We start from the raw sequence: 13,023 nt of genomic DNA, 5'->3' as shown, positions 1-13,023 counted from the left end.
TTCTGAAACAGTGTTTTCTCTTTGTCAGGGGGAACTAGAGAAACAGCTGCTGCAAGCAAACCCCATCCTGGAGGCCTTTGGCAACGCAAAGACCGTCAAGAACGACAACTCCTCAAGATTCGTAAGAACGACTTGATGCACCTGAAAGCTTACTTTTTCCCTTAACATTCATGTAACATAACCTTAATGTCTAAGCACCAATCAAAATAAAGGTGGGATAAACGTCATTGGATATTAGTAACTACTTGTGCTGCCCACTTAGAAAACAGGTTTTCAGGAACTTTTTAAAATGTATCACATTCAACCTTAAAAAAACATTACAAGGTTTAGTGCTACATATGAAAATGGTTTGATTTGTTTTCTCTTGTAGGGAAAATTCATCAGGATCAACTTTGACGTCAACGGATACATCGTTGGAGCCAACATTGAAACTTGCATCCTTTTTAGAAATATGCTTAATTATGAAATTGTTCTGTAAAGGGATTAACTTGCTAGGTGGCTCCCAGCTTACCCAACCCTGTTTTTCAAAGGGTAACAGAAACCAGCATGCTGTTATTAGTTTGTGATAATTTTACTCAGCAAATTTGTTTAAAGTAGTTAGGGACCGTTCGGTATTTATGGAATGGACCACCGGAGGAAAATAGGGGAGGGTAATGTCTTTTTATTCTTTGTTGAGGGGAGGGTCACCCAACGTTTTTAGTCTGGGGGGGTCACCCAACTTTTGTATTCATGAAAACAGCAAAATTTCAAAGTGGCTTGTTTTTCCATATTTTTTTAAATTTAGCTCTGTCTCAGCCCCCCATCGCTAGCAGATGGGTCTGACCCAACACAAATCTCAGACCGCTAACTGGAAGCACAAAAACCTAACCGTTTCACTCCAGACCCTGTCTGGTGAGGAAACAAACGTATAATTTGGGCTGATACTTCCAGCCTGAGCCTTTTATGAAAAGATAAGGAGAACATAAGAGTTTGTAACTGAAGGAGGCGCCGCTGTCTGCGTTTGTCTTTTTGAGACTGCAGTTCTCCTGAGTGAAGCCGTCATGGAGAAATCGAAAAACTTCTAAATTGACGCTCTGCTTACTGATGAGACCTACCGTGTGAGCCGCGACCTCTCCCCAGGTCTGAGCAGCGACAGCCCAGCAGGCAGCCAGTTATCCTGCCGCCGCACAGCCACCCCGTCTCCGCGGGCTGCACAACTTCAAGGAATAATCCACAAACCGGGTGTCCTAAATCTCGCATCCAGGTCTCACTTTAATTCCCGGCATGTATCGTGCCCCTATGTACCCATTATCCGTGTTAGTTTATAGTAACAGGTTATTTATGATCATCAGATGGAAAATGAAACAGTTTCAGAAACTTTTTTTTTTTTTTAATTCCTCATAGTTACTTTAAGGAATCAGATATGTACCATGTAAACATGATATAAACTGACTAATTAAAAGTCGTTTTTGACACAGGGCCCCTCTTTAAGACTAGGCCACAAGGTTGGGTAAAAATGCAGCTGCAAGAGCAACATTAGGTTCCTTTCAGTTTAATTGTACTTGTACTAGTGCATATTACAGCACATTTAGAAATGAATTGCATTATTACAAAGTACAAAAAAAATAGCCTGTGGTTTTCAGAGGCCCTGAGGGTCTGTGTGTTTGACCAGCTTTGCTTCTGTACATTTGAAAGATGAGGTTTTCCCGCTGCGTTTGCATTTGTTTGTCCTTGACTGAAATGTTACCAGATCTGCTGGAGAAGTCTCGAGCCATCCGACAAGCAAAAGATGAGAGGAGCTTCCACATCTTCTACTACATGCTGACAGGAGCAGGGGACAAGCTGCGCTGTAAGACAATTTTATTACAGCGTAAATGCATCAAACTGAGCTATGTGGATGAAAGTTGCAGGGAGTAGCAAAGTAAATGTGTGGACTTGCAGTTCAAGAGCCAAGACATTTATTAAGCACTCACCTACACAGAAGTCCACCAATATTGAAAACTGAGCTTCCCATTTCTCAGTTCAGTTATTTGTGCAATACAATAGTGCGGTCGTATGCATATAAGCCAAAGTGTTTAGCAGCACAATGAAAACGTACTACCAGATCCCTTTCAGCTGAACATGTCTATTAAAATGGTAATTTCTCTTCTTTTTCACCATCTAGCTGAGTTGTGTCTGGAGGATTACAGCAAGTACCGTTTCCTGTCCAATGGAAAAGTGACGATACCTGGCCAGCAGGACACAGACATGTTTACTGAGACCATGGATGCCTTTCAGATCATGAGCATCCCAGAAGATGAAAGAATTGGTACAGATCATCTTATTTTTTTAACTTCTTTGTTTTTAAAAGGATTATTTTCATTATCAATGTAAGGTTCCCTGTGGAGTTTTAGACCTTTTATTAGCACTATGAAACTGTTTTTCTAAGAGTTGGTCCCCCGTTTTGTTTATCTCGTGCACAAGGACGCCCCTGCACACACGCAGGTGACACAACACCTATCAAAATTTGAAGAGGTTGTTTTTAAATATCCTGTTATACAGAATGAGTTTCCAGGGGTGTTTTTTCTTTCTTTCTTTTTTTTTTTTTTTTTTTTAATGGTGAGATTTAGAAATGTATGGTTAGGTGGCACTTGTTCTTCTTCATGTGATTCTTTCCTCTGCAGCACAGTGACTTCTTCTGTCTGTTTGTCAGGTCTGTTGAAGGTGATGTCGGCAGTGCTGCAGTTAGGGAACATGACCTTCAAGAAGGAGCGTCACTCTGACCAGGCCTCCATGCCCGACGACACTGGTACACACATTTACACAGACAGACCACCACCATCATTATCATTTCCTCTGCGCATGCTGTCTGTTTCGCTGCCATTTGTTTAAACCTTTCCAATTAATCCAACATCCAACTTTTACATCCTCCAATGTGACCCCCATGTTTCACCCCCAGCTGCCCAGAAGGCGTGTCACCTGCTGAGCATCAATGTGACAGACTTCATACGAGCCATCCTGTCCCCCAGAATCAAGGTCTGCATAGCAGTCAAAACATTATTCGTTTTATTGACATTCAATAATAGAAAATGTGGACCTCCATTGTGTGTCAGTTCATGTTTGAGTTAATTTTTTAATCTTTTCTTTTTTCTTTTTTTCTTTTTTTTTTTTTTCCTCTTTCCTCATCACCAATAAATGAACAAGTTTTTCTCAATTAGCCAGCTTCCTGTGTATCGATAATTTTAGTATCGCAGGATGACAGTGGAGTAATTCTTTTTGCAGGTTGGCAGGGACTATGTCCAGAAGGCACAGACCCAGGAACAGGCTGAGTTTGCTGTTGAGGCTCTGGCTAAAGCCTCTTATGAGAGGATGTTCCGCTGGCTGGTCATGAGGATCAATAAGGCCCTGGACAAGACCAAGAGACAGGGAGCCTCCTTCATTGGCATCCTTGATATCGCTGGATTCGAGATCTTTGAGGTGAGGTGTCAGGGCTTGACAGACTTGATAGTTATGCATCGTACCTCTAGTTCTGTGATCGCACAGAACTCACTGATGGGGCTCTGTTGGCTCAGCCACTCTGTGTGTTTGACACCACTCTATAGCATGACTCCTGTATTGCTGACAAAGTTCAATTGGGTTAAAAGCTGCAGGTTTAATTCACAATCAGAGGTGAATACATATTAACTAATTCCTAAAGAGGAGGTCCAATTAGGCAAAATATTTACTATGTTGGTAGGGTTTTTAACAGTGTCACTGGACTATTAGACTCTGGAGAAGCCCGGAAACACAGCAGGTAGAACTTGATGTCTGCAGCCCCATCACTCTCCAGGCATGGAGGGTTTCTGAATAAAGTTGCAGATTACATTTTCTATCAATTAAAGAAACCTTTTCTGTTTCTTTAATTCTCTCTTACAGTTGAACTCATTTGAGCAGCTGTGTATCAACTACACCAATGAGAAGCTGCAGCAGCTCTTCAACCACACCATGTTCATCCTGGAGCAGGAGGAGTACCAGAGGGAGGGCATCGAGTGGAGCTTCATCGACTTCGGCCTCGACCTGCAGCCCTGCATCGACCTCATTGAAAAACCTGTAAGATGTCTCCTAGTTACTATTCCTCCTACAAATAAAAACTCACAGTACTTGTCTTAGTCTCAAGTAACACTTGAGATGAAGGGTCATTTACAAGACTTCTGCAGAAGTCATTGGCTGTATTTTTTGCAGAACAGGTGTGTAACACAAGCTGAGACATGTCAGTCTGCAGTTCAAAACTAATTTAATCATCTGTGTTTGTTGTGTTTTTCCTCCACTATTCATCACAGGCCGGCCCTCCAGGCATCCTGGCTCTGCTGGATGAAGAGTGCTGGTTCCCTAAAGCCACAGACAAGAGCTTTGTGGAGAAAGTGCATCAGGAGCAGGGAACACACCCTAAGTACCAGAGACCCAAGAAACTCAAGGACAACGCTGATTTCTGCATTATGCACTATGCTGGAAAGGTCATTGATGAATACTTTGTTTGTTTTTGTTGGATTTGTGACTTTTTTTATTTATTTTTTTAATACAGAAATATTATCAGCAAGTGTAGTTAAAGTCACATCACTCATGCAGAATGGCCTAAGTGATGTATTATTATAGTGGATTATTATTGATGCATTAACATGAAGGTAGTATTTCGAAGTTGTAGTTGGTGGAGGGGGAACAAATATTAGCTGCTTTGTATACTGTTTGTTTGTTATATAAGAAGTCATATTTTCTTAACTGATATACTTTTATTTGAAGAATCTTAATATGAAGTTTAACTAAATGTAAGGAAGGAGTAAAAAGTATATTTTCCTCTTAAATGTAGTGAAATATAAAGTAGCATAAAATGGAAATCAGGTAAAGTACAAGTATCTGAAAATTGTATTTGAGTAAATGTACGTAGTCCTTTCCACCTCTAGATGGCTGCAAAGTAACAATGTAGTCCTCTGGCTCAATTCGGATGACGCGAAGTTTGGCTTGAAGAGGAACTTCTTTGCTAATTACACAGCTTATAAATCTCAAATACTTGCACTGTGCTTCAGAATAAAATGGGGCATTGACTATCCTTAACTTAGCTGTACTCAATATTGAGAACATTGATATAGCAGCAAACTAATATTTGCTGTGTAAAGATATAGTGGAGTAATGGCGTCCTGAGCAGAGAATGAATTCACAATCTCGGTGTGCTCTGTTGCAATCTGAGCTTCTTTTCTTTGTATTGAAAGCCGGTCCGGCCACGTGTGCATGTCAGTGTCTTGTGTGCTTGTATCAGACGCAGAGGGCCGTGACAAAGCGTCGCTATTTGGCGAGTTAGAATGGTCTGTAAGAGCCGTGTGGAGTTAATCCCAGACAACCACTTTTTTCTGAATATCGAGTACATCCCCTTTTTTAAAGTAACAAAGTTTTGGTGGTAACCTCAACTGCAGTTCTTCATTACAAATGTGGCTGTCCTCTGCTGCAGGTGGACTACAAAGCAGACGAATGGCTGATGAAGAACATGGATCCTCTGAATGAGTGTGTGGCCACTTTGTTCAACCAGTCAACAGACAAATTTACTGCTGACCTGTGGAGAGACAGTAAGTGGTGTAACTGAGTTGATCCAAAATATCATAATGCTTACTGCTATAAGTTACTGTTGGTACAGAAGTTATTGGAAATGCACCATTTAAAAATAGTTATCCACATGTAAAAAAATGTGACCAACAAACACGTTTCATTATGACAAATAATGATACATTTCTGTGTTATAAAACACACTGACAAAATTGCTTTCCACTTTCTCCGTGTTCTCACAGTGGACCACATTGTTGGCTTGGATAAGGTGGCAGGAATGGCGGACTCCATGCATGGTGCATTCAAAACCCGTAAAGGTATGTTCCGCACTGTGGGCCAGCTGTACAAGGAGCAGCTGGGTAACCTCATGACCACACTCAGGAACACCAACCCGAACTTTGTCCGCTGCATCATCCCCAACCACGAGAAGAAGGTACAGAACAAATAATGCAATCCTGGCACATTTTAAATATAATGAACTACTAATGTGCACTGGCATGTTGGTGCATGTTTAAGACTCAACTTCAACTATAACAAAGAAGAAAAGAGATTAATGAACTTTGAATGCTGGGGAATAAAAGTGTTCTGCTTTACTTAACATGTGGGGATCCACCAGTAAAAGACAAATCTGACACATGGTGTATTAGACAGGATATTAATATACTAATATGATATTAGTATATAAGTTTTATTTTATATGGCCCAATATCCTATAACGTATGACACCCTCTATCTTTTGACGCTTGATTCAGATAAGAAAGAACTCCACAATAAAACATTTATAGACTATTGCTAGATTTTGATTTGATAAGTTATGGTAAAAAAGAAACCCGCAATGGTGCTTTATGTATTTGTTTCTTCTTCAGGCTGGTAAACTGGAGCCTCATCTGGTTCTGGACCAGCTGAGGTGTAATGGAGTCCTAGAAGGGATTCGCATCTGCAGACAGGGCTTTCCCAACCGCATTGTCTTCCAGGAGTTCAGACAGAGGTGACAAACAGCAAACTTGTGAACTTCATTCTTTTTTATTTTATTTTTTTAATATGTACCTGTATTTTAGAAAGTATAATACTAAGACTAATTCCTCAACATAATTCCCACCCCCCCCCCCCCCTACATCTTATGTTCTCCCCTCTAAAGTAATCCTCCTCCCACCAGAGCATTTTTAGACAAAACATTACCTTATTCTGAACTAGAGCATGTCCATATTGCATCGTTTTGTAATTGTACTTCTGTTTTAGAGCAGAAGTGCTATTACTTTGCTTCATGTTGCCAGCTTTATTATCCTTGCCAAAAAGCTTCTTTTTTTTCTTTTTTTTAATATATATTTTTTTTTTTAAAGAAACATTTAGATTCTCAATATAGTATCAGTTTATCCAAATAATGGCTATTAGTGAAACTTGCAGATGTTTTTGAAAAACAAATTGGACCATGAAAGAGATAATAGAAACACATAAGACTTACATTCTCAACAGTGAATGTGCCTATAATCCAATCTAAATTTATTTATAAAGCACATTTAAAAACAGTTGACCAACGTGCTTTAAGTGTTGTACAACTACTAAAGCAAGTTATTATGCAAAATAATGGGAACATTTAATTCCAAAAACAGCTACTTGAGTAATTTTAATTCTGCTTGTCTGTCTGTCAGGTATGAAATCCTGACTCCAAATGCCATCCCAAAGGGCTTTATGGATGGCAAGCAAGCCTGTGTGCTCATGGTAAGAATAATAAATCAGTTTTAGAAGTAAGCAGTTCATCAAGAAGAAATAAATGCTCATTGTTCTCCATATCAAGCCTTATGACTTCATGTCTTCATGTCTTCTTCATGTCAGATCAAAGCTCTGGAGCTGGACTCAAACCTGTTCCGCATCGGTCAAAGTAAAGTGTTCTTTAGAGCCGGAGTCCTGGCCCACCTGGAGGAGGAGAGAGACATAAAGATAACCGATGTGATCATCAGCTTCCAGGCCTGGTGCAGAGGATATGTGGCCCGCAAGTACGATTAGGATTAACATTGAAAATATTTAACTTTTGACTTTTTCTGCATATGAATAAATGAAACCTAACATGATGCACATGTCTAGACAAAATGGCAAATATGTTATTTACATTGTTTTTGTTTTTACTTCAGAGCCTTTACTAAGAGACAGCAGCAGCTGACCGCCATGAAAGTAATCCAGAGGAACTGTGTTGCTTACCTCAAACTCAAGAACTGGCAGTGGTGGAGGCTTTTCACAAAGGTTGGAGACAATGAAGTTGCTTTTTATCATTGTGTCACTAAAAGGTTTAGACAACCCAATAACCGGAAAGCAGAAGTAAAACCATGCTGTTGTCATGGTTGCTATTATAACTATTAAAATAAATAATGGTAGCCATATTAATACGTGGCACCCTGTTTTTACTTGTATTGGTATTTAAACACACTGATAGTCCTGTTCTAAATCACTTGCGCCGCAGACTTTTTTTTTTTTTTTAATATATAAATCATTCTTGGAATATTATGAATCTGGGATAAAGCTGAGCAGTGATTTCTGTGCTGCCAATAATCAAACCGTGGATTACTTGGGTGGCAGCTAAATGGTGCTGCCTGCAAAATACAATAATACCAATATTCAATATTTATAAGAACTAAAGAGCGGTCCTTTTTAATAAGCACATAAATAAGGAGACTATTGGAGATCTGTTCAATTTGAGTTTCAAGTCCTCATTTTCGCTTCTCCATTCAAGTCTTTTTGACTACATACCTTGATGTAATTTGAGAAATATTGACAACTATTGACTATCTGTGGAGTGCTCACCTTTTTTATTGTACTGTAGCTGCTCTAATGGTTAATAAGAAAATGCAAAAGAAATAAATTTGACTGAAGAATTTTTGCTCAGTCTTTCTTCACAGTTTCTCATGAGAGTGCCATTTCATCCACCCCAAGAAAGTCCAAATATCACCATCTGTTTTAATAAGTTAGGGTCAATTTTTGTTTTTTATTTCAGGTAAAGCCTCTGCTGCAAGTGACTCGGCAGGAGGAGGACATGCTGGCCAGAGAAGAGGAGCTGGTTAAGGTGAAGGAGAGGCAACAGCTGGCTGAAGAGCAGCTCAAAGAATTTGAGTCCAAGCAGCAACAGGTAAAGTCTCCAAAATAACACTGGAGTAAGATTAAGCTAAAAAAATCTGTGAAGTGGGTTAATTAATTTGTAGATCTGAATTGTGTCATAAGTATTCTTACTTCTGAATGATGCAGCTCTGAGAGGTTATTATCCAGTCTCACTTTGACTTTGACTCCCCACTATAGCTGAACGCTGAGAAGTTGGCTCTTCAAGAGCAGCTCCAGGCAGAGACGGAGCTGTGTGCCGAGGCTGAGGAGATGAGAGCCCGTCTGGCCGCCAAGAAGCAGGAGCTGGAGGAGATCTTGCATGACCTGGAATCTCGCCTGGAGGAGGAAGAAGAGAGGGTCACTCAGATGCATACAGAGAAAAAAAAGATGCAGCAGAACATCACGGTCAGTTAAGTCCTGCAGGATACAGAATGTGACGTGAGGAAAAAGTTTTTGTTTTGTTTTTAAATGCACTAGTACAGTGCCCGTTCAAAATGTGCCTGTTTGGAATGGGCCGATTGCTTGGCCTGTGGTATTGCTGCTTATAGCTTTCTGTAGAACCGCTGTAGGCCTACCCCAAAATTAAAAAACTCTAAACAAAATATCCCAATTAAAATGTGGAGTAATCACAGACATTTGCCTCATGGACTCATAGCGCTGCGCCATGGGCCACCCAATCCAGCCCGTTATAAGAGCCCAAAAAAAGTGTGTTAATCAACCACCAGAACCGGACAGAGTAGCCTACAGAAACAAACTCGCACTAATAAAGATGGAGTGTGAGTGTTTGTGTTGCTTGAGAGAGAGGGGGAGGAGATAAGGTGGAAGGCAATGCAAATAAAGAGTTTTAGTTTAACTACATTTTACGGTTTCCTTTTTCGTCAACAATATTGTATGTAGACAGTCAGCGTTTAATGACTGCGGTGCTGTCTTGTCATTATTGTTAACAAATTTAACACTTAATGCTTGCTCTTCGGGGAATTACTGGAATTGTTGGGTCATTGTAAATTATAGTGTGTATGAGATCTAGACCTACTCTATCTGTAAAGTGTCCTGAGATAACTCTTTAATTGAAGACTTCAGCAGAGGTGTTCATTTCCAAACAAGCTAAGTGGCTTGACATTCAAGTATGGATTTGATTTGTGGGGTATTTTGCCGACGATAATGTTATTGGTGTTATAGCCTAAGTTAGCAGCACACTTCAACAACCGGACCCAGGGTGAGTCTGAATGAGGAAGACTGCTCTCTTTGCCCGTCAGCTCTGATACGTTATGTTCTGCTGTGTGCTTAGAAGTGGTGAATTTACAGCTCACAGCAACTTAATACAATATAGTGTCTGGCTTTTGTTTGATATTTGGTGTCAGCAAAAATGCAGTTTTGAGTTTCCTCTTAGCGAAATTCTGAGTGAATTTAACCTGGGCTTTTATTATGAAGAGGCAGCGTCTTTCTCACCATTTTTTTTCCTCAACGTTTATTTTTCGGTTGTTTAGTTTAATTTACAGTTTATTTATATCCAGTACTGTCCAAACTATTCCAAAATCCAAACCCCAAGTGCATTGGGTACCCAGGAAACTTAAGTGTAAAGTAGATTGGATGGATGAACGGTTCATGAGAGATTTCAAAGCCAGACACACGCACACATACAGAGGTTCCCTGATGTATTAGAGAGATGAACATTGCAAATTGTTTTTTTGTTCATCCAGGACCTGGAGCAGCAGCTGGATGAGGAGGAAGCAGCCAGACAGAAGCTCCAGATGGAGAAGGTCACCACGGACGCCAAGCTGAAGAAGCTAGAGGAGGACGTCATGGTGCTAGAAGACCAGAACAGCAAGCTCAACAAGGTCTTATACAACGTGTTAACTTAGCCCGGTGGCTTTTAGTACTGATCAATATACAACCAATATTCCAGTCACAAATCAATGTATGAAAGACAAATGCAGCATAAATAATGGGCAACCATTCATTTTATTTTTATTTATTTTTTTAACCTCAGGAGAAGAAACAGTTTGAGGAGAGGATCTCTGAGTTCACCACCAACTTGGCTGAGGAGGAAGAGAAGTCCAAGAGCCTGCAGAAACTCAAGAATAAACATGAAGCCATGATCACAGATTTGGAGGGCAAGTATTGTTTCATAATAAATGTTGGCCGCCTTTTTAACCTTACCATCACAATTCCTTTTTCCTGAGCCAGGAAGGTGTCATGGAGAAGGAGGGGGCAATTTGCTCATTTTGACAATTTTTGGCGCAAAATTCCCACTTCCAGGCTTACTGATGATGTTCAGAAACGTCCCTGTTTCTGAACATTAATGGGGGGAGCATGGATGCAGCCTAGGTCACCTTCATACAGCTAACTACTGTATATTTTTCATCAAGGAGTGGCTTTGTTGCTTTTATTGGTTTGGGTGGTGTGAGAGACGGATGAAAATAAGATGTGTCACGCCAAAAACAATATTTAAATCAAGAAAGCAAATTTAATTCATGTGCAACTCTGTCCATATTTTTAAAGTATTACATTTTTTTGTGTTTTACCTTAACAAAATAACAAATTTGGGTTTCTCGGCTTTCTCGTACACAGATCGTCTAAGAAAAGAGGAGAAAGTGCGTCAGGAGTTGGAGAAAAACCGTCGTAAACTTGAGGGAGACTCCTCTGAACTCAATGACCAGATTGCAGACCTGCAGGCTCAGATCGCTGAACTCCGAGCTCAGCTGGCTAAGAAGGAGGAGGAACTCCACACGGCATTGGCCAGGTTTAAAAAATAAATCTATTTTAAAATCGACAGAAATGACAAAAGATTGTGATTGCTGACCTGTTGTCATAGTCTACCTAAAGGATCAGTTTTAGCTTTAGATGCACTCAGTGTGAATGTTATTGGAAGTGAGAACAAACGGAGTACCTGTATGTCGATCTCATCCCTCCTCTTTATCTCGCCTTCAGGATCGAGGAGGAGGCTGCAGCCAAGAACGCGGCCCAGAAGACGATCAGGGAGCTGGAGGCTCAGATCTCAGAGCTGCAGGAGGATCTGGAGCTGGAGAGGCAGGCACGTGCCAAGGCTGAGAAAAACCGCAGGGACCTGGGAGAGGAGCTGGAGGCCCTCAAGACTGAGCTGGAGGACACTTTGGACTCCACCGCAGCACAGCAGGAGCTGAGGTAACGTGTGTGTGTGTGTGTGTGTGTGTGTGTGTGTGTGTGTGTGTGTGTGTGTGTGTGTGTGTGTGTGTGTGTGTGTGTGTGTGTGTGTGTGTGTGTGTGTGTGTGTGTGTGTGTGTGTGTGTGTGTGTGTGTGTGTGTGTGTGTATAAAGTGTTAGATGGACAGGTTAATGTGGAAGGCTCTGAGAACACGATTTATTTATTAAGATAGTATACATTTTGTTTCTCTTTTGTTCTCATCATGTCTCGTTGTTGTTCATTTACTTCCTCATTCTGTCTCTCAAGGTCCAAGCGTGAGACGGAGGTCACCCAACTGAAGAAGACTCTGGAGGAAGAGGCCAAGATCCACGAGCAGCAGATGGCTGACATGAGACAAAAACACAACCAGGCATTCGACGAGCTCAACGAACAGCTGGAACAGGCCAAGAGGGTAATGAACCGGTGGTAGGAAGAGAAAAATGCTCAGTGCTTAACAAGCATTTGAAGAGCACCAGTAACATGCGTCATGTGTGCTGCTCCTGCAGAACAAGGTGTCGGTGGAGAAAACAAAGCAGGCCCTGGAGAGCGAGCTGAACGAGTTGCAGATAGAGATGAAGACTCTGACACAAGGCAAAGGGGACTCTGAACACCGTCGCAAGAAGGCTGAAGCCCAGGTTCAAGAACTGCAGGTCAAATATACAGAAAGTGAACGACATCGGCAGGAGGTGGCTGACAAGATAGTCAAGATGCAGGTACAGTATGGTCAGTGATTTATAGGGTGGGGACTGAGTGTTCGGGAAGGAGTTGGTGGTTGAAAAGAAGACAGTTTGTGGTGATATTTCTGGCAGAGTGGCTGATTGGTTTGTTTGTTTGATTGTGTCCATTATTCATTTTCTTTCTATCTAGTCGGAGCTAGACAATGTGAACAGCCTCCTGAGTAAAGCAGAGGGCAAGAACATCAAATTCAGCAAAGACCTTTCTTCTGCAGAGTCTCATTTGCAGGATGCACAGGTACAAACACAAATGCATACAGGTTTGTCTAATGCACCCTTGTCTGTCTTCTAAACTCAAATAAAGCTGAAACAAGTACTTGATTAATCAATTGTTTCGACATATATACCAAATTAAATACGAGTACCAGCAACACAGTATCTGCTACACCGCTCTGCTACAATGTTTGTATCACCCATGCATCAAACATCACACCTTTTTCTCAGTCAAATTTGAACACCGAAGTGATTCACATGTTTTTAGCTGCAGTTTGACTCACACTTTTCAAGGTT

The 13,023-nt window shown here is 40.9% G+C and overlaps 1 protein-coding gene across 2 annotated transcripts in view; it reads left to right on the top strand.

Annotated features, from left to right (window-relative positions):
* Positions 1-13,023, top strand: part of LOC120565705 (myosin-9-like) — a 32,463-nt gene that overhangs the window by 12,164 nt on the left and 7,276 nt on the right. For both annotated transcript variants that reach the window (XM_039811784.1, XM_039811700.1), the window contains 24 exons: positions 29-121; positions 371-434; positions 1,730-1,828; positions 2,144-2,287; positions 2,672-2,767; positions 2,918-2,994; positions 3,241-3,435; positions 3,874-4,047; positions 4,278-4,451; positions 5,438-5,552; positions 5,772-5,962; positions 6,396-6,517; positions 7,179-7,248; positions 7,363-7,523; positions 7,659-7,767; positions 8,516-8,647; positions 8,815-9,021; positions 10,317-10,454; positions 10,607-10,730; positions 11,188-11,359; positions 11,548-11,760; positions 12,047-12,191; positions 12,286-12,492; positions 12,647-12,751. In XM_039811784.1, coding sequence (XP_039667718.1) covers positions 29-121; positions 371-434; positions 1,730-1,828; positions 2,144-2,287; positions 2,672-2,767; positions 2,918-2,994; positions 3,241-3,435; positions 3,874-4,047; positions 4,278-4,451; positions 5,438-5,552; positions 5,772-5,962; positions 6,396-6,517; positions 7,179-7,248; positions 7,363-7,523; positions 7,659-7,767; positions 8,516-8,647; positions 8,815-9,021; positions 10,317-10,454; positions 10,607-10,730; positions 11,188-11,359; positions 11,548-11,760; positions 12,047-12,191; positions 12,286-12,492; positions 12,647-12,751 — 3,327 coding nt within the window. The remainder of the gene's footprint in view (positions 1-28; positions 122-370; positions 435-1,729; positions 1,829-2,143; positions 2,288-2,671; positions 2,768-2,917; positions 2,995-3,240; positions 3,436-3,873; positions 4,048-4,277; positions 4,452-5,437; positions 5,553-5,771; positions 5,963-6,395; positions 6,518-7,178; positions 7,249-7,362; positions 7,524-7,658; positions 7,768-8,515; positions 8,648-8,814; positions 9,022-10,316; positions 10,455-10,606; positions 10,731-11,187; positions 11,360-11,547; positions 11,761-12,046; positions 12,192-12,285; positions 12,493-12,646; positions 12,752-13,023) is intronic.

The sequence above is a fragment of the Perca fluviatilis genome, chromosome 1 (genome assembly GCF_010015445.1).
Source record: "Perca fluviatilis chromosome 1, GENO_Pfluv_1.0, whole genome shotgun sequence".
NCBI classification, from domain to species: Eukaryota; Metazoa; Chordata; class Actinopteri; order Perciformes; family Percidae; genus Perca; species Perca fluviatilis.
The sequence above is the reverse complement of the archived record's forward strand: the minus strand, read 5'-3'. Positions and strand labels throughout refer to the sequence as shown.